This window comes from Garra rufa, chromosome 3 (assembly GCF_049309525.1).
Source record: "Garra rufa chromosome 3, GarRuf1.0, whole genome shotgun sequence".
Lineage (NCBI taxonomy): Eukaryota > Metazoa > Chordata > Actinopteri > Cypriniformes > Cyprinidae > Garra > Garra rufa.
The window spans coordinates 57,912,856-57,936,519 of NC_133363.1; the positions used below are offsets into that span (position 1 = coordinate 57,912,856).

The window sequence follows — 23,664 nt, forward strand, 5'->3', positions numbered from 1 at the left end:
AAAAAGCTGTTTTCTATTTGAATATATTTTAAAATGTAATTTATTTCTGTGATGCAAAGCTGAATTTTTAGAATCATTACTCCAGTTTTCAGTGTCACGTGATCCTTCAGAAATCATTCTACGGTCAACATTTGAAACATTTCATCAAAGTTGTCCTAAAACCAAAACAATACAATAACATTGATCTACTTCAAATGTTGACTACTGTAATATGCTGATTTGCTGCTCAAAAGCGTTACTTATTAATATTAACACCAAAAAGAGTTGTGCACTGTAAAAAAAAAAAAAAAAAAAAAAAAATCATAAAATTTCCTGGCAGCTGTGGTTGCCAGAAGTTCACCGTAAAAAATATGGTAGCAATATTTTATGTTTTACAGTTTTCACTTAAATTTACAGGTAAATAATATCGTAATTTCATTAACTGATATAAAGGTAATGTACCTACCTTTTATATTACTGAATTTTTTTTTTGTACCTTTGTAATACACTGATGACAACATCACATGATGAACCAAAGCCCATCACAAGGGAGACACCCCTCGCTGCAGACTGTAGCGCGGTGACGTCAGGTACCTACGTCACGTATGTGTTTACGTATGGTATGTATATAACACGCATGCGCGCTATTCTTACTGGCGTTACTGCGCAATGTGCGCATGTGCATGTTCATTAACTTTTTTAAACTATTTTTGTTGTTGTTTTCTCTTGTCCTCATGTGTCATGTTTATAGTTTTAATTATTATATATAAAAATATATATGTATTGTGGCGGGAGGAGCAAACGACAGACACAGTGGGTGTGGCGTCAGGCCTCGGAGAGGCTTTTATTAAACAGAAAGTAAAAGAAAACAAGTTTCCAAGGGGGTAAATGTGTCCAAATAAACGGGGAATCTGGTGTCCTCGTCGTGAAGGCGCCTGCTCAGGTCCGGGGCGCGAGGGGCGGCGGCTTCTTCAGCGGCATCTTCCTCCTCCGCCTACGCGGCACTTCTGGGGGATGAAACGGCCCGGCATCCTGGCCCGTCAGCCGTCACGGGTGCGGTCCTCATCCGGATCCGCAGCGGCGGTGATGAGGCTTCATTCAGTTCACGTGCTCCTCATCACACACCGCCAGCCCGGGATGTTTTCGCGACTCTCCTCTCCCATACACACCCACTCCCGTTGGGAGCCTGGAGAAGGGCGGCGAATAAGGGACGGGGTGGTGATGATAATTAGGGGGGAGGCAGCCGACTCGTCACAGTATATACAATTATATTTTGTTTTGTTGTTTGCAATAAAAGATCACTGTTATCAGTTTGGTTTTTTGGAGGCACCATGCATAAAATGGGATGTAGACACTGAAAATATACTGTATGTAGTCTATTTAACTTAATACTACTTTATTGGCTTAAATATTCCACAGGCAGAATTGCCAAAGCAACAGAAAAATGTCCATAATTATACTAAATAAACAAGAATCATGACAGAGGAAAGGTTAAAATAAGAAACATATAAGGTGCAGAGTAATGTTACAATATACACAGTGAAATAAAGTGCAACAATGTTAATACCTTGTATACTACACAAATATTACAGAATAAACTCTGTAATTCCATATAATTTTACCTCAGACATGGTTAAAATCATGGATTTGTGCTGTACTACATATTACTGTTTTTTCCCCTTCTTTTTTTTCACCTTAGCTTTTTTTAATACTTTTACATATTATAAGAGTATTATGTTAAGTATGCGCATGCGTTTTAATGACGCGTTACGTCACAAACGACGCGAAAACGCCTAACGTCACCACGCAATGCAAATTACACAGGCATACCATACGTCACTTTGCGCATGCGCGGTATGTGGTAAACACATATCTGACGTAGGTACCTGACGTCACCGCGCTACAGTCTGCAGCAAGGAGTACTTGTCACAAGGAGGTATAAATAATAGCATATATAGAAGGTGCACAGTGTCATTCACACAAACACTAAACACCATCATGGTAACACATAAAACTGAAATTATGCAAAAAAAACATTAATTTAAAAACATTAGATGTAACATACAACCCTATTGTACAAAACTGTCAAGAAAAAAAATAAGAAAGTTTTTTCAAAAAAAAAAACAAAATAAAAATGAAACAGGGAATTCTGGGAATGTCAATTTACAGTTATTTACTGTAAATTCGACATTCTTTTTAACTTCCACTACCATAAAATTACATGCAATGTCCAACACAGTTTTTCACCGTATATAGAAGGGGAACTTACAGTTAACCATTTAACAGGTTTTTAGTGTAGCATTTTTACAGTTTTTTACCGTTAAATTCATGTTCATTTTTTTACAGTGTGCAGTGTAATATATTTTGTGGAAATTGTGAACCATACTAAAATGTACTAATCTAAGTTGTGCTTTAAACTTGGCATTGTGTACTTGAATATCGTCGGCTCTAATGGGAGATTTCTTGTGATGTGCCTCATTAAATTAAAAGTACATTATTTTGTCTGTGAAGTGACTGGATAGTCGTTGTCCACTTTAAGTTATACTCCCTTTTAAAAGTTGGGTTCAGGATGTTTTTGAAAAAAAGCCTTTTATGCTCACCATGGCTGTATTTGTTTGATCAAAAATACAGTAAAATCAGTAATATTATGAAATATTATTGCAATTTCAAAAAAGTTGTTTTCTATTTGAATATATTTTAAAGTGTAATTTATTTCTGTGTGGCATTTCTCCAGTTTTCACTGTGACATGATCCTCCAGAAATCATTCTACAGTCAACATTTGAAGTGGATCAAAACCTTTCAACAAAGTTGTCCCAAAACAATACAATAACAATGATGAACTTTTTTTGATCTGCTTCGAATGTTGACTACTGTAATATGCTGATTTGCTGCTCAAAAGCATTTCTTATTAATATCAACACTAAAATGTGTTGTGTGTTTGATGTATTTGTTTGATTAAAAATACTGTAAAATCAGTAATATTATGAAATATTATTACAATTTCAAAAAAGCTGTTTTCTATTTGAATATATTTTAAAATGTAATTTATTTCTGTGATGCAAAGCTGAATTTTTAGCATAATTACTCCAGTTTTCAGTGTCCTTCAGAAATCATTCTACAGTCAACATTTGAAACATTTCATCAAAGTTGTCCTAAAACCAAAACAATACAATAACATTGATCTACTTCAAATGTTGACTACTGTAATATGCTGATTTGCTGCTCAAAAGCGTTACTTATTAATATTAACACCAAAAAGAGTTGTGCACTGTAAAAAAAAATAAATACGGTAAAACACTGGCAGCTGTGGTTGCCAGAAGTTTAGCGTAAAAAATATGGTAGCAATATTTTGTTTTACAGTTTTCACTTAAATTTACAGGTAAATACCGTAATTTTGTTAATTGATATAAAGGTAATGTACCAACCTTTTATATTACTGAAATTTGTTTTGTACCTTTGTGATACATTGATAACCACCAAAAGCAGGTGTTGATGACAACATCACATGATGAACCAAAGCCCATCACAAGGAGGTTTTAAATAATACCATATATAGAAGGTGCACAGAGTCATTCACACAAACACTAAACACCATCATGGTAACACACATAAAACTGAAATAATGCAAATATTAATTTATTAATTAGATGTAACATACAACCCTATTGTACAAAACTGTCAAGAAAAAAAAATAAGAACAAGTCATTTCAACAAAAAAAAAACATAAAATAAAAAATGAAACGGAATTCTGGGAATGTCAATTTACGGTTATTTACTGTAAATTCGACATTCTTTTTCACTTCCACTACCGTAAAATTACGTGCAATGTCCAACACAGTTTTTCACCGTATATAGAAGGGGAACTTACAGTTAACCATTTCACAGGTTTTTACTGTAGCTTTTTTACAGTTTTTTACCGTTAAATTCATGTTCATTTTTTACAGTGTGCAGTGTAATATATTTTGTGGAAATTGTGAACCATACTAAAATGTGCTAATCTAAGTTGTGCTTTAAACTTGGCATTGTGTACTTGAATATTGTTGGCTCAAAATGAGAAATTTCTTGTGATGTGCCTCGTTAAATTAAAAGTCCATCATTTTGTCTGTGAAGTAACAGTGGATAGCTGTTGTCCACTTTGTTAGTGACACTGCAATTGATTTGGAATTGAGTTAAACTCCCATTTAAAATTTGGGTCATCATGTTTTTGAAAGAAGCCTTTTATGCTCACCAAGGCTGTATTTGTTGGATCAAAATTACAGTAAAATCAGAAATATTATTACAAGTTCAAAAAGCTGTTTTCTATTTGAATATATTTTAAAATGTTATTTTTTTAGGTGATGCAAAGTTGCAGTTTTAGTGTCACATGATCCTGCAGAAATCATTCTAATAAGCTGAATTGCTGCTCAGGAAACATTTATAATTATTATAAATGTTAAAAATGGTTGTGTGATGTGATATTTTTTGTGGACCATCTTGGTCTTTTGTAACATTGTAAATGTCACTTTTAACCAGTTTAATGCATCCTAACTGAATCAAAGTATTAATTTATATTAAGTAATTAATATTAATTAAAAAAATAATAATACTGACCCCAAACTTCTAAATGGTAGTGTATCAAATGTGTGTGTGTTTGTTTTTTTTGTACCAGTATAGGATATATATTCAAAGGAAGTAAAATTCCCTGGTATGACACTGGTTGTTTACAAAAGCGATAGCGGCTATTTTGAATTTTAAACTAAAATAGACATGATAGCAGGTATCTTCATGCTATCTGCTAATTGACCCCAAGTGATTATAAGAGCCTTTAGAAGGTCTGACATGAGTAGACTTTAGAAAAAGAAGAGGTGCTAACCATTGAACATTGGAGACTGTGGCTGTGGTTCAAAACTTAGAATTCAGGTTTATTATTACCAAATTCTGTTTTCCATTAGTTCCATTTTTATAGAACTATTTCCATTCCATTTTAATGGTTTGAATAAATGTTAAAAATCAAAAGCATTTTTTCTAATTTGTAATAATTAATTTGATTTAAAAAATATATATTATTATTCTATTTATTTATTTTCAGAAATAACTTGTGTGTTTACATTTTTTTGTTGTTGTTGATCAATTCTGGTAATTATTCCTTTTAATTTGTATTATTAGTACTATCATTACATCCAGTAATATATTTCTGTCACAGTTTCTTCAATTTAAACCAAACTTTTATTTTGATGGGTTGCTGTGAAGACCTTTGAGTTTCTGTTTGTATATGAAGATATGTGCTGCGTCCCAATTCGCATACTATCCGTCCTAAATAGTATTCGAAAATAGAATTAGTATGTCCCAAATCGTAGTATGCTTAAAAAAGTATTCCAAAGATTCCCGGATGGTCTACTACTTAACTTCGGAATTCGAAGTGCGGATCAATGCACACTCTAACGGCTAATATTGCCCACAACACATTGCGCGGTGAACGAGGATTCGATTAGAACTACAAACACGCATAAAAAGTGTTAAAAAACTACAAACATGGAGGATATGCGCGACCAAAGGACAGGTAGAGAAAGGGGTTTGAGTGATAAATAATCAATGTGTAACCTGATAAAAAAATACATTTATTTAATGTTATCCGTGTTATATTTCATGTGCAGCAACATTATGAACTTTTACAATGATAGGGTTGGTCATTAACGTTTAAATGCATAATTTTGCAAACACAAGAGCAGAGTTCTCGGCATGAAAGACTCGTGAAAGAAAGTGCCTCTTCATTTCTCTCTAATACGGTAGGAAAATAAATGAAACAAAATGTATATAAATATTAACTGTGATGATTGACAGGGCAGTTTAAACAGTGACAGGATTCAGGTAACTAAGCAACAGAGCGTCCGTTAAAGAAGCAGTTATGACGAAGTAGTATGTCCCAAAGCTTGCCTACTATTCTGCTACATACTCAAAAGTATGTACTTTTTCTTCACAAAAAGAGTACATACTTTTAGTGCATAGTATAAGTAGGCGAATTGGGACGCAGCAATGTTTTCTCACAAGAAATGGTAAAATGCTCATGAAGTTACTAAAGGGAAGCCCAGATGTGAATACTTGTACGGCTTAATATAACATAAATAAACACAAAAAACTTGACATGAAATGACACTCAGTGAGCTACTGGCACTGCCTGTTGCTATTTTTATCGCAACATGAACAAATGATGCCATATTGTGCAGCTTTTGGTTGTAATTTTCAGTCAAAGGGCAACAAGAGGAGTGATGTAAGTCTTCACTGCTTTTCCTCGTGATAAGAAGAGGAGCAAAAAACGGGAACCTTTTTTTTTTCATGCACTGGTCCATTTTGAACTGGTGTTTTTTGGCTCTTCATAACATGTTGTTTCAGACGAGGTTAAAGAGAGCATCCAGAGAGCATTTCGGTTACACTACATATATCTTTAAAAGGCTGTTTTCTCAAAATGGCACTGTATTTGATTATAGACTATACTGTATTCTGATTCACTGAGTGATTAAAATGATCTAAAATCCCCTGTGTAAAAACCTTTAATATGTAAACAAAACAAAAGAATTTTGGACCTGGCTTCATCCAGTGTTCAGGTTTCTGGTCTGAAAATGAATGCTTGCATACCTAAACATAACATTTCAAAAAACTTGTAACCAATCAACTGAGGAAGGTGAAATCTGGCGATATCTCCCAGGGTGCCTTGCCTTAAGTTGCAGTAAATTGTTAAAGGCTGATATATGCCATTGTTTTCCTCTGAGCACAGTGCATTTATCCTGCTCTGGCTCATAGGCCCGGTGATGTTGACGTACTCACCATGACTAATGGCTTTATCAGTAGCACTTGCTGTGATGTTGCCCCTGGCTATCAGACATGTATCCAGGTGTGTGTGTGTGTGTGTGTGTGTGTGTGTGTGTGTGTGTGTGTGTGTGCGTGTTAGTCGTTGTGTTTCCAGGAAGGCTGTTTCCAAAGCGTTTCTGTTGATCTTTGATGAGCTGTCAACAGTGTCTGAACCTTTATCACACAATTTAATATGCAATTAATAGCAGATTATTAGTATGTAGTGCACAGTAGATGTTTTGTTGCATAAAATATGACTAAAAAGAAATAGTCAGGTTTATGCTTAGAAAACATGATAATGGTAAAATACATTCTCTTAGATACATTATTTTAAATAGCTTCGAGATTAATAATCTGTGATTTTAACAGGTTTTGATAATCAGTTCTGCATTGCAAATCTTACGTGTTGCTTTGTTCATCAAATTTGTAGACAAAAAAGTATACAAACTTTTAATGTTTTTTTTTTTAAAGAAGTCTCTTCTCCTCACCAAGCCTGCATTTATTTGATCCAAAGTACAGCAAAAGACAGTAAAAATTAACAAAATATTTTTACTATTTAAAATAACTTTTTTTAAATTAGAATATATTTAAAACTTTAATTCATTCCTGTGTTGTAAAGCAAAATTTTTAGCATCGTTACTCCAGTGTTCAGTGTCACATGATCCTTTTTGCTTTTCAAAAAAACATTTTTTGTTATTATTATCAATATTTAAAACAGTCGAGTACATTTTCTTAGGATTTTTTGATGAATAGAAATATCCAAAGATCAGCATTGATCTAAAATAAAAAGCTTTTGTAACTTTCATTTAATTATAGAAATGAATGCTTTTATTTAGCAAAGATGCTTTCAATTGATCAAAAGTGATGAAAAGGACATTTATAATATTACAAAAGATTTATATTTCAGGTAAATGCTGTTCTTGTGACATTTCTATTCATTAAAGAAACCTGAAAAAAATCTACTCAGTGTCTTGTTTTTAGAGCAGCAAATGAGAATATTAGAATGATTTCTGAAGAATCATGTGACTTTAGTAATGATGCTAAAAATTCAGCTTTAAAATCACAGGAATAAATTATATATTCAAATATATTGAAATAGAAACCAGTTATTATAAATAGTAAAAATATAGACTGTTTTTGCTGTAATTTGGATCTAATAAATGCGGGCTTGGTGAGCAGGAGAGACTTCTTTAAAAACATTCAAATCTTAATGTTCGAAAACTTTTGACTTAAAAAAAAAAAACTCATTATGAAACACATTAAGATGCCACTTGATGATTCGCGAAGGTAAAATCTAGTTCTGCCCTACCTTTTCCTGGTTGCTATCCTGTTAAAATTAAAATATGTCACATGTTTAATGCTAACTTATTTAATTTTCTTAAAGAAATGTTACATTTTGCACAGAGAAATTTTTTTAATTGCTTGTCATGTTGGAGCCTCGGCTTATTGGCACATTGGGCCTTGGTGCTTATGCAGATAGTACGAGTTCAAATCTGGCTTGCAGTCTTTTCCGATCCTGTCCTTTTTGTTTCCTGTTTTATCTCTCATTATCAAATTAGAAGTTGTCAAAAAAGAGGCATGTGCTTCCAAACTGTTACCAGACGGAGAGTGAATGTACAATAGCGCCGCAGCCGGTCACAGCTCACTGCATCCCGCAACATTAAAGAGGAAGTTCTTCTCTTTCACCAGACCTTGTTTTATTCCTCTGATAATCCCTAGTGTCTGGCTCGCTCCTGCAAGCGTCTAAGAGGTGTCAAAGGAATTATTCACCCCTTCACGTGGTTCATGAAGGAATCCACATTGATGTCTGTCCCCGCCGGCCATTCTAGCGAGCAGCTTGGCCATGAATAGCAGACAGGATTAGTGCCAACAGGACAGAATGAAAAGCGAGCAGACAGAGGGAGGAAAGAAAGAGGCAGATATATGGGGCGAGACTCAATGGGAGTGAAAGTCCCTCATATGACTACTTGTCTACAGTGTTTCCCCTTCTGCACTTTCATCTGCACTACCAAGAGAGATCAAGTCATGAAAATGAATGTATTAACCCTTTGCTGGCTAATCTCCTGGATTGTTGCAGCTGAGTTTCTCACGTGTTCAAAGATCCGCTATTTTGTCCATTATGCTTGTTGTGTCTGCATCTACCAGCTTTAGGCAACATTTGTAATCAAATAATCTGACCACCAGACGGGGGAAATGGTCACATGATGATAACGAGTTGTGTTCGGATTCAGATATAGCAAAATTAAGCAGGTCCATAAAAAAACGTACTCAACATTGATTTTTCAACGGGTGTTATCTGTTTCATGTCTAAGACTAACTGGGGTAAATTCTCTGTAATCACTATTAAATGATTTTAAAAAAATCTAATGGGTTTAAAAAATATAAAGAGATCATACATACTGTGTACCATTTAAGTGGTAAGTTTAAAAAAATCATCCCACAAGCTTTACCAATAAAATAAATATCTAGTGTCTAAAAATTCTTTCAAATATTGTATGGTGAATATAAAAAAAAAGTTTTTAAATAGTTGCAAAATTACTTAATTTTATTTTAATACTGTCCTGATAGATGTATCATATGGAAGCCTGTTTCCGCCACTGAATAAAAAATAGAAAAAGGTAATTGCTTGTACTTTTAAAAAGTAAAAAATTGTGAAAAAAGTCAGAATTGTGAGTTTATGTCTCGCAATTCTGACATTATAACTCGCAAGTTTATATCTCATAATTCTGAGAAAAAAGTCAGAATTGTGCATTTGTATCACGCAATTCTGAGAAAAATTAAGAAGTCAGAATTGTGAGATTACCTTTTTTCTTACTTTTTTTTTCAATTCCAGAAATAGGCTCCTATAGTATCACTCATATACAGTTTTCAAAAGTTTACATACATCTTGCAGAATCATACAAAATGCATGTATTTTTTATTTAGTACTGACCTGAATAATATATTTCACATAAAAGACATTTACTTGTAGTCCACATGAGAAAATAATAGTTGAATTTATAAAAAAAAAGACCCCGTTCAAAAGTTTACATACACTTGATTCTTAATACTGTGTTGTTACCTGAATGATCCACAGATTGTGTTTTTTGTTTAGTGATAGTTGTTCATGAGTCGCTTGTTTGTCCTGAACAGTTAAACTGCCTGCTGTTCTTTAGAAAAATCATTCAGGTCCCACAAAATCTTTGGTTTTTCAGCATTTTTGTGCATTTGAACCCTTTCCAACAGTGACTGTATGATTTTGTGATCCATCTTTTCACACTGAGGACAACTGAGGGACTATTACAACTATTTCAGAAGGTTCAAACACTCACTGATGCTCCAGAAGGAAATGTAATGTAAAAACTTTTGAACAGAATGAAGATGTGTGCATTTTTCTTATTTTGCCTAAATATCTTTTTCTTATTTAGTACTGCCCTTCAGAAGCGACAGAAGATGCTTACATGTTTCCAAGAAGACAAAATAAGTTTATTTACGCTAATCTTCAAATTCCAAAAGTTTTCACCCCCGGCTCTTAATGCATTATATTTCCTTCTGAAGCATCAGTGAGCTTTTCAACCTTTGTAATAGTTGCATATGAGTCCCTCAGTTGTCCTCAGTCTGAAAAGATGGATCTCAAAATCATACAGTCATTGTTAGAAAGGGTTCAAATACACAAAAATGCTGACAAACCACAGAATCTGTGAGACCTGAAGGATTTTTTTTTTTTTCTGAAGAACAGCGGGCAGGTTAACTGTTCAGGACAAACAAGGGACTCATGAACAACTATCACTAAACAAAAAAACACAGCTGTGGATCATTCAGGTAACAACACAGTATTACCAATCAAATTTATCACTAATATAAATGTCATATATAATAATCTTTACATTTATTTATTGACCTTATGTCTCACATGGGAAGCAGAAAATTAAATAAGTATGTACATTTATTTGTGACCCTGGACCACAAAACCAGTCACACATCATCTGAAAGTTGTTGTATGGTTTGTTAGGAAAGGACAATGTTTGGTTGAGATACAACTATTTGAAAATCTGGAATCTAAAGGTGCAAAAAAATCTAAATATTGAGAAAATCACCTGTTAAAGTTATCCAAATTAAGTTCATAGCAATGCATATTACTAATCAAGAATTAAGTTCTGATATATCCACGGTAGGAAATTTACTAAATTTCTTCATGGAACATGATCTTTACTTAATATCCTAATGATAATATTGACGCATACAATGTATTTTTGGCTATCATTGCAAATATACCCATGCTACCTACTGTAAATCTGGTTTTGTGGTCCAGGGTCACATTTGTTAATTAACCATTAATTTATTTGAACTGTTTTAACAGCACTCTTGTAGCATGAACAGTATAAAATCATGAGATGAATTTCCAGTGAAGGCAAAAACAGATAAAGATTATGCCTTGAATGAAATAAAAGTTGGGATAAAAGCATCTATAACCCTATGTAACCCTAAAAGATGTCCAAGCACAATGGATGCTCCACCAGACCATGTGAGCTCTAAACTGGCAACTTAATACTTAAGCAAAAATCACCTACCACTCAATAGTAGCAATGGATTAGAGTGAATAATAGCTGCACCGTTTTGGACGTCAGTCTGTGAACAAGATAAAAGGTATTTAGCAGGAGATCAGGCCGCTCTTAGACCAGCGGGCTAAAATTAGACCTAGTCCTCGAGGTTTAGACGCCACCAACACTTCCAGCGTTTGTTGTGGTTCTTGTTGTTGTTATGTCTGCAACAGGTTACAGTCAAAGCTCAGACCCCGTTCGATTTGCATAATGTCAGGAAAATGAAAAGCCACTGGTGACGACTAACTGGATTAAGGACGACTGAATGAGGAGGTGCCCGGAGTGTAACCAACGGTGATGTGAGAGGGATTTCCTTTTGTCGGCTCTGTGCCTATGCTTTCCTTGCCTTCCAGCTAATCCTCAGCTGTATTCTCACCAACGACCTTGGGCTCGATGCTAATCTGACCGGAGAGAGAGCGAGGGAAGGTCTGCGTGTCTTTAAGCCTTCAGAAGCCTGTGTTATGGGGAGTTTGGATGAAGAACATGGTCTGTCTGGTGGTAAGTTCCTAACTTTTATTTTGTTGATTTGCAAGTGCTAATCGTTAAATCATTCAATTGTGATTTAACAGCTGTTTTAGTAGATGTCTGTTTGGTAAAATGTTGTATGCATATAGAGTAGATAACATTGCGAATCCATTGATTGTGCATCGTAAGGATGTAGATGAGAAATGCAATGATTTCAGTCCATCCTGCAACCAAAACGTAACTTTTGCTCTCTGACGCAAGCATCTGTTGACCAATGAGAAATTCAGGGAGGTCTTTCAGAAACAGCTTTTGGACAGTTTTCAGAAAACTAATTTGTGGCAGTCCCACATGATTTCAATAACTTGACATTTTCTACATGTTTTGCATCGCTTACAGTTTAGTTAAGGATCCAGATTCACATTATATATGTCTCAAATGTAACAATTAAACCAGTGATGGGGGTAATGCATTACAAGTTATGTAATCAGATTACTATAACTAGTAAAGTATTGCATTACTTTTTAATTCACAATACTTTTTCAAATAAGTAATGGCAGTTACTTTGTTTTCCCATTAATTGACTGACAATTCTCCTGTTCCCATGTTGAGAGAAATCAGAAGTAAAGAGGCGTTGTGTGCACTGTGTAAACATGATGTTACTGTAGCTCTAGTCTGGACTAAATGTGAACATGCATTAATTCATCTCACTCGCAAAAAACAGATTGAGTATTTATTACATATATTACGCAAACCTGCAATTAAATGTTAACACATGTCCTTTATGTATTTAATCCCATTTTATTAACCAGTGTCTTTGCTGCTGACCTTTGATGATCCAGTCCAACCATACTAATAAGCAAAAATTACTTTAGATAAACTATATTTGTGCTTCATTGTTTTGTTTTTTTATTGCTGAAGAGAAATTTACTTTTCCTTCAGCCTGAGGCTCATTCATTTCACTTTTTGTTGTGAAAGGGCTTTTATATTTGCTAAAATTATATTAAATATTTACATTAAAAACAAGCATGCATGCATTAAAGTAATGCATTACTTTCCATTAAAAAAAATTACGTAATTTATTACTTTTTTAGGGAGTAACGCAATATTGTAATGCATGACTTTTAAAAGTCACTTTCCCCAACACTGGTAATTGTCTCTGCTATAATAATAATAATAATAATAATAATAATAATAATAATAATAAAACATGAATTAAATGTGAGTATATTGTGCATGCAATTGTTACAAATATGCATTGATGTGTGATATGACCAAACCTTCATTATGCATGTATGTAAATGTATGCTACTGCCCAAAAGTTTGAATTCAGAAAACAAATATTAATACTTTTATTCAGGAAAAGTGCATTATATTAATCATAAGTAACAGTAAAGACTTTTATGTGAACTTTTTATCACAGAATTTAAAAAAAATGTATCATTGTTTCCACAAAAATGTTAAGCCACACAAGTGTTTTCTACATTGATAATAATCAGAAATGTGACCCTGGACTACAAAACCATATATTCAGTCAAAAGTGCTGAATAAATAAGATTGATGTATGATTTGCTAGGACAGAACAATATTTGGCCGAGACACAACTATTTGAAAGAGTCCAAATGAAGTTCTTAACAAGGCATATTACTAATCGAAAAATTAGGTCTTGATATATTTATGGTAGGGAATTTACAAAATATCTCCATGGAACATGATCTTTACTTAATATACTAATGATTTTTGGTGTAAAAGAAAAATCGATAATTTTGACCCATATGTATTGTTGGCCATTGCTACAAATATACAGTATCCATGCTACTTACAACTGGTTTTGTGGTCCAGGGTCACATTGTTTCTTGAGCAGTGAATTGGCCTATTAGAATGATTTCTGAAGGATCATGTGACATTGAAGACTGAAAATTCAGCTTTGACCACAGGAATAAATTACATCTTCTGTTTTTAATGTATTTTTACCTAAATAAAAACAATGAAATATTCATAAAACATTAAAATATTTGACCAACCCCAATAAACATCTCAGGCATTATTCACTGAAATCGGATATTCACAAAAATGGGAACTCCTGCACATTTCATCCTGTTTGTATTAAATGTAGTTCGTCAATTTCTAATCCTGTCAGTCATATCTAAAGTGTAAATAAGCAGCTGTTTCATTCTCCTGTCTCTGTTGTTCTGTCAGTGTCTCTTCATTGGTTTCATCATGTGTCTCAGCTTACAGTTGTTCAGGTATGACCAGCCTCATGTATAGCAGTCATGCTCTCTGAGGACTCATCAGCTGGTCCAGAATCTGTTATTCTGGTCAAACCGGATGCTGAGACCTCCACGGATCCTGTACAGGAGGTCATTCACAGCAGCACTTATGTTTCCTCTGGGATCCCTGTACACACCAGCATCAGGTGGGTCAAAGTCAGGGCTCCACAAACCCAGTCCTAGAGGGCTACTGCCCTGCAGAGTTAAGCTCAAACCCTGATCAAATACACTTACCTGTGATTTTCTAAGCATCCTGAAGACCTTGATGAAGTTGCTCAAGTGTGTTTGATTAGGGCTGGAGCTAAACTCAGCAGGGCACAGCAAGATTTGAGGAACCTTGGTCTAAGTCATTTAGCCCAGTGGTGTCCAAACTTGGTCCTGGAAGGCAGATGTCCTGCAGACTTGACTCAGAGCACACCTGCCTGGAAGTTTCTAGCATGCCTAGAGCTTGATTAGCTGTTTCAGGTTTGTCTAATTGGGGTTGGAGCTAAATTCTGCTAAACTCTGTTTTGGATAATTGGATAATTGTGACATGTAAATGTGAGCCTGGACCACAAAAATACAATGTATGGGTTCTTTCATGCCAAAAATCATTAGGATAATAAGTAAAGATCATGTTCCATGAAGATATTTTGTAAATGTCCTAACGTAAATATATCAAAACGTCATTTTTGATTAGTAATATGCATTGCTAAGAATTTCATTTGAACAACTTTAAAGTGGTTTTCTCAATGTTTTGATTTTTTTTGCACCCTCAGATTGCAGATTTTCAAATAGTTGTATCGGCCAAATATTGTCATGTCATAACAAACCATATGCCAATGGAAAGCTTATTTATTCAGCTTTCAGATGATGTGTAAATCTCAATTTCAACAAATGACCCAAATGACTGGTTTTGTGGTCCAGGGTCACAAATGTGTGCTGTCATGTGTTTGTTTTCATACATCTGAAGTCAGAAAGTTGACATCGTTGCAGCTTCGTTTTGCATTGTGGATAAAGTTGTGAGTTGTAAACAGTATGCTATCACAGTAAAATGAACTATGGAAGCTGTTAAAGGGATAGTTCACCCAAAAATGAAAATTTGATGTTTATCTGCTTACCCCCAGGGCATCCAAGATGTAGGTGACTTTGTTTTCTCAGAAAAACACAATCGAAGATTTTTAAAGAAAACCGGTGCCGTCTGCCAGCCATATCATGGACGTGGATGGGCACCAGACCTTTAAAAGTAAACAAAAACATGCACAGACAAATCCAAATTACACCCTGCGACTCGTGACGATACATTGATGTCCTAAGACACGAAACGAACGTTTTTTGTGAGAAACTGAACAGTATTTATATCATTTTTTACGTAGAATATGCAAACGCCGTAAGGGGAAATCAGTGAAAAGTCCCGGATGAGTTTGAGCAAGCAAACATAATCTTTTAGCTTTAAATCGGTTTAAACAATCAGGATACGTGCAAGTAATTACCATTTTGAATAGCCGCTATACCCACAATCTCTGTGCACTGTGTAAACAATGAGTGTCGTATACACGCGACAGTTCGCTTCCGGCGTTTGCGTATTCTACACCAGAGCGCTACACATGTCACGAGCCGGATGATGAGCTAGTGCTCAGGACAGATGGACGTGGCTGTGTATCAAAGGTAAAAAATGATATAAATACTGTTCAGTTTCTCACAAAAATGATCGTTTCGTGTCTTAGGACATCAATGTATCGTCACGAGTCACAGAGTGTAATTTGGATTTGTCTGTGCATATTTTTGTTTACTTTGAAAGGTTTGGTGCCCATCTGCTGCCATTATTTGGCTGGCAGACTGCACCGGTTTTCGTTAAAAATCTTCGTTTGTGTTCTGCTGAGGAAACAAAGTCACCTACATCTTGGATGCCCTGGGGGTAAGCAGATAAACATCAAATTTTCATTTTTGGGTGAACTATCCCTTTAAAAAGGAATTTGCCACGTTTTAATGTTTTTGAAAGATGTCTTTCATGCTCAGCAAGATTGCGTTTATTGAATCAAAAACACTGTAAAATCTGTAAATATTATTACAATTTAAAATAACTGTTTTCTATATGAATACATTTTTAAATGTGATTTATTCTTGTGAGACAAAGCTGAATTTTCACCCAAAATGAAAATCACCCTCAATCAATAGATAAATCAATAGATGAGTTTGTTACTTCATAGGAGCAGATTTGTTGAAATTTAGAATTACATCTCTAATTTCACCAATGGATCCTCTGCAGTGAATGGGTGCCATCAAAATGAGAGTCCAAACAGCTGATAAAAACATCATCAAAATCCTCAAGTAATTCAGACCACTCCAGTCCATCAATTAACATTTTGTGAAGAGAAAGGCAGCATGTTTGAATGAAGCAAATCCGTCATTAAGGTGTTTTTAACTTTTAATCATTGCTTAAAATAGAGTCCTCTATTCGTACTGTTGTTTTAACCAGTGAAAAGTCATCTCTCAAATCAAGCATCTTTTACAAGTAAAAAACTGTCCAAAACATTTCTAAAGAAATATGTTGGTAGATTTTGATTTGAGAAGGCAACAGTTATGGATTATTTCTGTTTTGTCCAGTTAAAACACCTTAATGATTTTCACTTCACATGATGTTGAAGTGAATTTGTTTCTTCCTTTTCCTATTTTCTTTCTGCATTTTTCTTTTTTCTATATATTTTTTTCTATCTTTTTGTTTGCCTTTTTTCTTTCTGAATTTTCTTCCTTTAATTCATTATTTCAGAATTTTCTTTCATTCTTTTTCTTTCTTCTGTTTTTCTTTCTCTTACATTCTTTTTCTTTCTGCATTTTCTTCTTTTCTTTTTTCTGCATTTTCTCTCGAACGATATTTCTATCGTTTTGTCAGCATTTTTTCTTTCTTTCTGAAATTTCTTCCTTTTAATTCATTCTTTCTGCATTTTCTTTCATTCTTTTTCTTTCTTTCTGCATTTCTATTTCTTTAATTTTCCTTCTGCATTTTTTCATTCACTCTTTTTCTTCTGTTTTTTTTCTGCATTTTCTTCCTTTCAATTTTTTCTTTCTACATTTTCTTTCATTTTTTCTACATTTTATTTCTATCTTTTTGTCTGCATTTTTCTTTCTTTCTGCATTTCTTTTTCTTTCATTTAATTTTTTCATTCGCTTTTTTCTTTGTTTTTCTCTTACATTCTTTTTCTTTCTACATTTTCTTCCTTTCTTTTTCTTTTTTCTTTCTGCATTTCTTTTTCTTTCATTTAGATGTTTTTCTGCATTTTTTCTTTCTTACTGAATTTTCTTCCTTTAATTCATTCTTTCTGCATTTTCTTTTGTTCTTTTCTTTCTTTCTGCATTTCTTTTTCTTTCATTTTCATTTTCTTTCTGCATTTTTATCATTTGCTTTTTTCTTTTTCTTTCTACATTTCTTTTTTCTTTCATTTAGGTGTTTTTCTCCATTTTCTTTCTTTCTATCTTTTTGTCTGCATTTTTTTCTGAATTTTCTTCCTTTAATTCATTCTTTCTGCTTTTTTCATTCACTTTTTTATTTTTCTTTCTACATTTCGTTTTTCTTTTATTTAGGTGTTTTTCTCCATTTTCTTTCTTTCTATCTTTCTGTCTGCATTTTTTTTCTTTCTGAATTTTCTTCCTTTAATTCATTCTTTCTGCATTTTCTTTCATTCATTTCATTTGTTGCTTACAAGACATTAACTGATGGACTGGAGTTGTGTGGATTTTTGTTACTTGTGGATTATTGTGATATTTTTATCAGCAGTTTGGACTCTCATTCCAACGGCACCCATTCACTGCAAAGGATCCATCGGTGAGCAAGTAAATTTCTACATCTTGGATGGGCTGAGAGTTAGCACATTTAAATTTGGGGGTGAAATATGCCTTTAAAAATGCTATTTGGCTCGTACACATCTAATTTTAGTAGCCTAAACTCTTGTATGATCTTTAGTGATTGTTCTCTGTATCTAGAATTGATGGTTAATATCCAGGTCTCTGTTTTCAGTCTGAACTCTGAGGAGCCTTTCTGTCGTATCTGTCATGAAGGCAGTGGCGCGGGCGATCTGTTATCTCCCTGTGAGTGTGCCGGCTCTCTGGCGATGGTGCACCGTGTTTGTCTGGAGCGCTGGTTAACGGCCTCCGGCACTAGTCGCTGTGAGCTCTGCCACTTTGAGTTCGCTCTGAAGAGACTTCCAAAACCAATCACCGAGGTAAAATCATCAGCATGAGTGCTTTGGAACTGTAAATATTCAACCTACTTATGACTATTTTTTTTGAGCTCCATTTATTTTCATTTTGCAAAACTGACTGTTTGCACTTTCTGGTTGCATGTTGCTATGGAAACGCAGATATTGTCTGACCTCGGCTGACATGTACTGCACTATGAGGCTGTCAGACTGACTTCAGAGTTGATTTGAGATGTGGGAATAAAAAGAGCTAAATCTGTAGCTGGACATATTTAACACACTCTCCATAACAGCCATGTGGAAAGTGTTTTAAGCAGCATTATCAGCATCTGTTCTCCTGCAGTCAGTCACTCTTGAGTCTGAGTCGTGTCCCCGCGTCTCATATTGCTGGGTCTGCTTTCCCTCGACTTCTTTTAAACACTGATCCACTTAGCGGGAAAATGAGATTAGATGAGGAACGTATCCCTGTCGCTGCTGCTTATCTCATGTTTGGGTGGAGGACAGGAGGATGACACTACAGTCCAGGAGCATCAAAACCCATCATAAAACTCATCTGCTCTGTGATTGCTGAGACTGAGCCTTACACTTACATTACAGTCACTTTATGATGACAACTGAGATCTATCTATCTATCTATCTATCTATCTATCTATCTATCTATCTATCTATCTATCTATCTATCTATCTATCTATCTATCTATCTATCTATCTATCTATCTATCTATCTATCTATATGTCTGTCTGTCTGTCTGTTCTTTTTCTCTTTTTTTCTTTTTGCATTTTTCCTTTGCTTCTTTCATTCTGCAATAATTGTTTTCTTTCTTTCTGCATTTTCTTCATTTTTCTCTCTGCATTTCTTTTGGGTTTTTTTCTGTATCTTTCTTTCTTTTCGCATTTTTTCTTTTTCTATTTTCTTTCTGCATCTTTCTTTCTGTCTCTTTCTGCATTTTCTTTAATTTTTTCAGCATTTTTCTTTCTGTCTGCATTTCTTTTTTTCTTTCTGCATTTTTGTCTTTAATTTTCCTTCTGCATTTTTTCTTTCACTCTATCTTTCTTCTGTATTTCTTTCTTTTTGCATTTTCTTCCTTTCATTGTTTCTTTCTTTCTGCATTTCTTTTTCTTTAATTTTCCTTCTGCATTTTTTCTTTCACTCTTTTTCTTTCTTCTGTATTGTTTCTGCATTTTTCTTTTCTTTCTTTTAGCATTTTCTTCTTTGCATTCTGTTTCTTTCTTTCTGCATTTTTGTCCTTTCATAATTTTCTTTCTGCATTTTCTTCCTTTCATTCTTTTTCTCTTTCTTTCCACATTTTCTTTCATTTTTTCTTTTTTCTGCATTTTTCTTTCTTTTTTGTCAGAATTTTGTTCTTTCTTTCTGAAATTCCTTTCTCATTCTTTTTTTTTTCCTGCATTTTCTTATTTTCTTTATGCATTTTTCTATCTGTGCATTTTTTCTTTCGGTTTTTCTTTTCTGTTTTTTCTTTCTCTCTTTCTGCATTTCTTTTTCTTTCTTTCTGCATTTTTTGCTTTTATTCTATTTGTTCTGTATTTTCTTAGTTTTTTCTTTCTTTATTTCCACATTTTTTCTTTCTGCATTTTTTGTCTGCATTTTCTTTTTCGTTTTTTCCCCTTGCATTTTCTTTAATTATTTTTTCTGCATTTTTCTTTCTTTCTTTTTTGTCAGAATTTTTTTTCTTTCTTTCTGAAATTTCTTTCTCATTCTTTTTTTTTCTGCATTTTCTTAATTTCTTTATGCATTTTTCTATCTGTGCATTTTTTCTTTCGTTTTTTCTTTTCTGTTTTTTCTTTCTCTCTTTCTGCATTTCTTTTTCTTTCTTTCTGCATTTTTTGCTTTTATTCTATTTTTTCTGCATTTTCTTTGTTTTTTCTTTCTTTATTTCCACATTTCCCCCCCCCTGCATTTTCTTTAATTCTTTTTTCTGCATTTTCTTTAATTCTTTTTCTTTCTGTATTTTTTCTTTCACTCCCTTTCTTTTCTTTTTTCTTTCATTCTATCTGCATTTTCTTTTTCCTGCATTTACTTCCTTTCATTTTTCTTTCTTTGATTTTTTCTTTCTGCATTTTTTTTCTCATTTTTCTTTCTTTCTGCATTTCTTAATTTCATTTTCTTCCAGCATTTGTTTTCTTTCACTCTTCTTTCTTTCTGCATTTTCTTTTTCATTGTTTGCATTTTCTTCCTCTCATTCTTTTTCTTTCTGCACTTTTTCCTTTCAGCATTTTTTACCTTTCATTTTTTCTTTCTTTCTGCATTTCATTCTTTTTTCTTTCTGCACATTTTTCTTATCATTTTTTATATATGCACTTACCTATGCAAAACATAAAGTGATTTTGTAATCTGGATGGTTGCAAATTAATTTTCTTTATCTTAGGTTGTCTGAAAAAAGAGAATTAAAAAAGTTGAATTATCATCCAAACAATCCATGAAATACTTTGAAACTGCCTTAATTCAAACATAAACCGTTCCTAATGAGCTGTTTTTCATGGCTGCAGTGGTTCACCACACCTTCCATGCAGCAGCAGAGACGGACGCTGTGCGGGGACGCCATCTGTTTCCTGTTCATCACACCCTTAGCGAGTCTGTCAGGCTGGCTGTGTGTGCAGGGAGCCATGGATCTGTACTACAGTAATGGCATGGAGGCTGTGGGACTCATTGTTCTTACACTAACACTCTTCACCATTTACCTCTTCTGGACTGTTGTAAGTTCACTCCTGTTTTTCCTTGGAGCAAAATTAAAATGCAATGACATTTTACACCTGCAGTGTTTCTGATTTCTTGCAAACACATCTTAATTAGTTATATAACATGCAGGACGATACACTGAGAATTAAAGAAAATGTTCACAAATATTGTGAAATATCTGTTTGGATAGAATCTCGATTATGTTGAACAGCAAATCTGTAAAAGAGTGATTAAGAAGTCAAATGATGATAAAATGGTTCTAACTTTTCCTCGCTTTTTAACTGCAGGTATCCTTACGTTACCATATTCACCTCTTCAGAACCTGGAATGAGACAAATCCCAGTGTCCGGCTACAGATTCCCCGTCCTGTGAAGAAACACCAGAGACCAAAACATATAACAATGCACTTCTTGTGCAAATATAAGAATAAGGAGACCATGGTGTAGTGCCTCAAACATCATCAGGGAGAAAAAAAAGTCTTCAAAAGACTTCACCGTGTTGAGCTTTTGTGTGAAGCCCTGATTTCAAGTCACACGTGGATCTGGATTTTGATTTGGGTTGACACTCTGATTTGAAGTGGATGGTTTCATCTGAACTTTTGTTTTAAATAATGGAAAACTTTAAAAGAAGGAACGTTTCAGTCATGAAATTTCAGCATCGGAAAAGCATGTCAAACCACAGGAAAATAACAAGTCTTCATAAATAAACCAGTGAAAGGTGTTGAGATGGTGATGATCAATATATATATATATATATATATATATATATATATATATATTTTTTTTTTTTTTTTTTTTTGAACATACAGTGGCTATACCATTCTTAAACATAAATGTGCTTTAAAAGGTTCTTCACAGCGATGCCGTAGAAGAACCATTTTTGGTTCCACAAAGAACCATTCAGTCAAAGGTTCTTTAAAGAACCATCTCTGATAATCTGAAGAACGTTTTTTCACAACAAAGAACTTTTTGCAAAACAGAAAGGTTCTTTAGAGTTTAAAGGTTCTTTATGAAACCATTTAGACAAAAAAGGTTCTTCTATGGCATCGTGAAGCACCTTTATTTTTAAGAGTGTATGTAAGACAATCATACAGATATGCAGATCATTTCTTTACTGTTTGCTTTATCATGGAAACACTTAAATCATACAGAAAATTAAACGTGAAAAATGTGAACATTTAATCATCTTTTAATCATTTGATGTTGTAGCTGAGTGGAAAAGCATAAACTCTGTGTATTATGTATTATGTGTGCATTGTAAATCAGAAAAACCAACATGGAAAAATATACACTACCTTTTTTAAAATAAATTACTTTTTTTTTTTTTTTAGCAAGGATGCATTAAGTTGGGTGACAGTAATGCCATTCCTTTTTATTCATTAAAGAATCATGAATAATTTTATCACAGTTTCCAGAAAAAAAAATGAAGCAGCACAACTGTTTTCAATATTGTTAATAATGTTTCTTGAGCCACAAATCAGAATATTTTAATGATTTCTGAAGGATCATGTGACACTGAAGTATGGAGTAATGATGCTGAAAATTCAGCTTTGCATCACAGGAATAAATTACATCTTACAATATATTCAGATAGAAAATCTGTTTAAATCTATTTTTAATTACAAAATATTGTAACAAATCGCAAATGTTTGAATGGTGGTGCAAAATTGCAAATCACTTTTTATTTACTTTCCATTTTAACACGTTCATACAAATTTCTGTCTGTCCACAATTCTGCACTAAAAAAATATGATTAGTAAATCATGACAACTAATGTTTTTACATTACTTTAACTCATTAAAATAAGTTGGGCTATTTTTAAGTTATTTTCCACTTGATTTGGTTTAATGTAAATTGTGACCCTGGATGACCAAACCAGTCTTAAGTAGCATTTGTATATTTGTAGTAATAGCCAAAAATGCATTGTATGGATCGAAATAATCTATTTTTCTTTTATGCCAAAAATCATTACGATATTATGTAAAGACCATGTTCCATTAATATATTTAGTCAGTATACCGTAAATATATATATATATATATATATATATATATATATATATATATATATATAAAAAATTTTTTCTTTTTTTTTTTTTCAAATTGTTGTATCTCGGCCAAATATATATTTTGTCCTATCATAACAACCCATACATAGCTTATTTATTCAGCCTTCAAATGTATAAATCTCAATTTCCCAAAATTTACCCTTATGACTGGTTTAGTAGTCCAGAGTCACAATTATATTGAAATATACAACCAAATTGACTGTTCTTTAAATTTAAAGCAGCAACTAAACTTACATTTTAGGTTGAAATAAGTGGAATTTTATTTATATTGTGTCTAGTCTGACATGTGGACATGATTAGATATTGTGAAAGTGAGAAACAAGCAAATAAAAAATATATATATTTTTTCTCTCTATGCTGGTACAAATAACCTGGGGCTGTTTCCTCCACTGTGATCTGAATCATTCAGAGAGACGATGCATGATCGTGCAGATCGAGTGAACTACAGGCTGGATAGTCTTCCTCACTTCAACACAGCCAGAATACAAATCGCTCTGTTTGGTGAAAGATCCGTATGTGTTAGTATCCATCTTTAAAATGATTTAATGACTAAGCAGGTAGTCCAATGTTCGGCTACTGTGCATAAAATAGTAAATGACATACAAAT

General features: G+C 33.6%; 1 protein-coding gene across 1 annotated transcript; it reads left to right on the top strand.

Moving 5' to 3' along the window:
* The first annotated feature begins 11,563 nt into the window (after nt 1–11,563).
* LOC141332264 (E3 ubiquitin-protein ligase MARCHF3) lies at nt 11,564–23,032 on the top strand. Its single transcript, XM_073837391.1, has 5 exons — nt 11,564–11,883; nt 14,079–14,263; nt 18,112–18,316; nt 20,801–21,007; nt 21,278–23,032. Exons 2-5 carry the CDS (start codon nt 14,121–14,123, stop codon nt 21,434–21,436), a joined length of 714 nt encoding a protein of 237 aa, XP_073693492.1. The 5' UTR covers nt 11,564–11,883; nt 14,079–14,120; the 3' UTR covers nt 21,437–23,032.
* Nucleotides 23,033–23,664: the final 632 nt, after the last annotated feature.

Coding starts and splice junctions, on each gene's coding strand:
- LOC141332264 (XM_073837391.1), top strand. CDS start 14,121: ATGCTCTCTGAGGACTCATCAGCTGGTCCAGAATCTGTTATTCTGGTC. Junction 18,317..20,800: donor TTCCAAAACCAATCACCGAG/GTAAAATCATCA, acceptor TCATGGCTGCAG/TGGTTCACCACACCTTCCAT. Junction 21,008..21,277: donor TTTACCTCTTCTGGACTGTT/GTAAGTTCACTC, acceptor TTTTAACTGCAG/GTATCCTTACGTTACCATAT.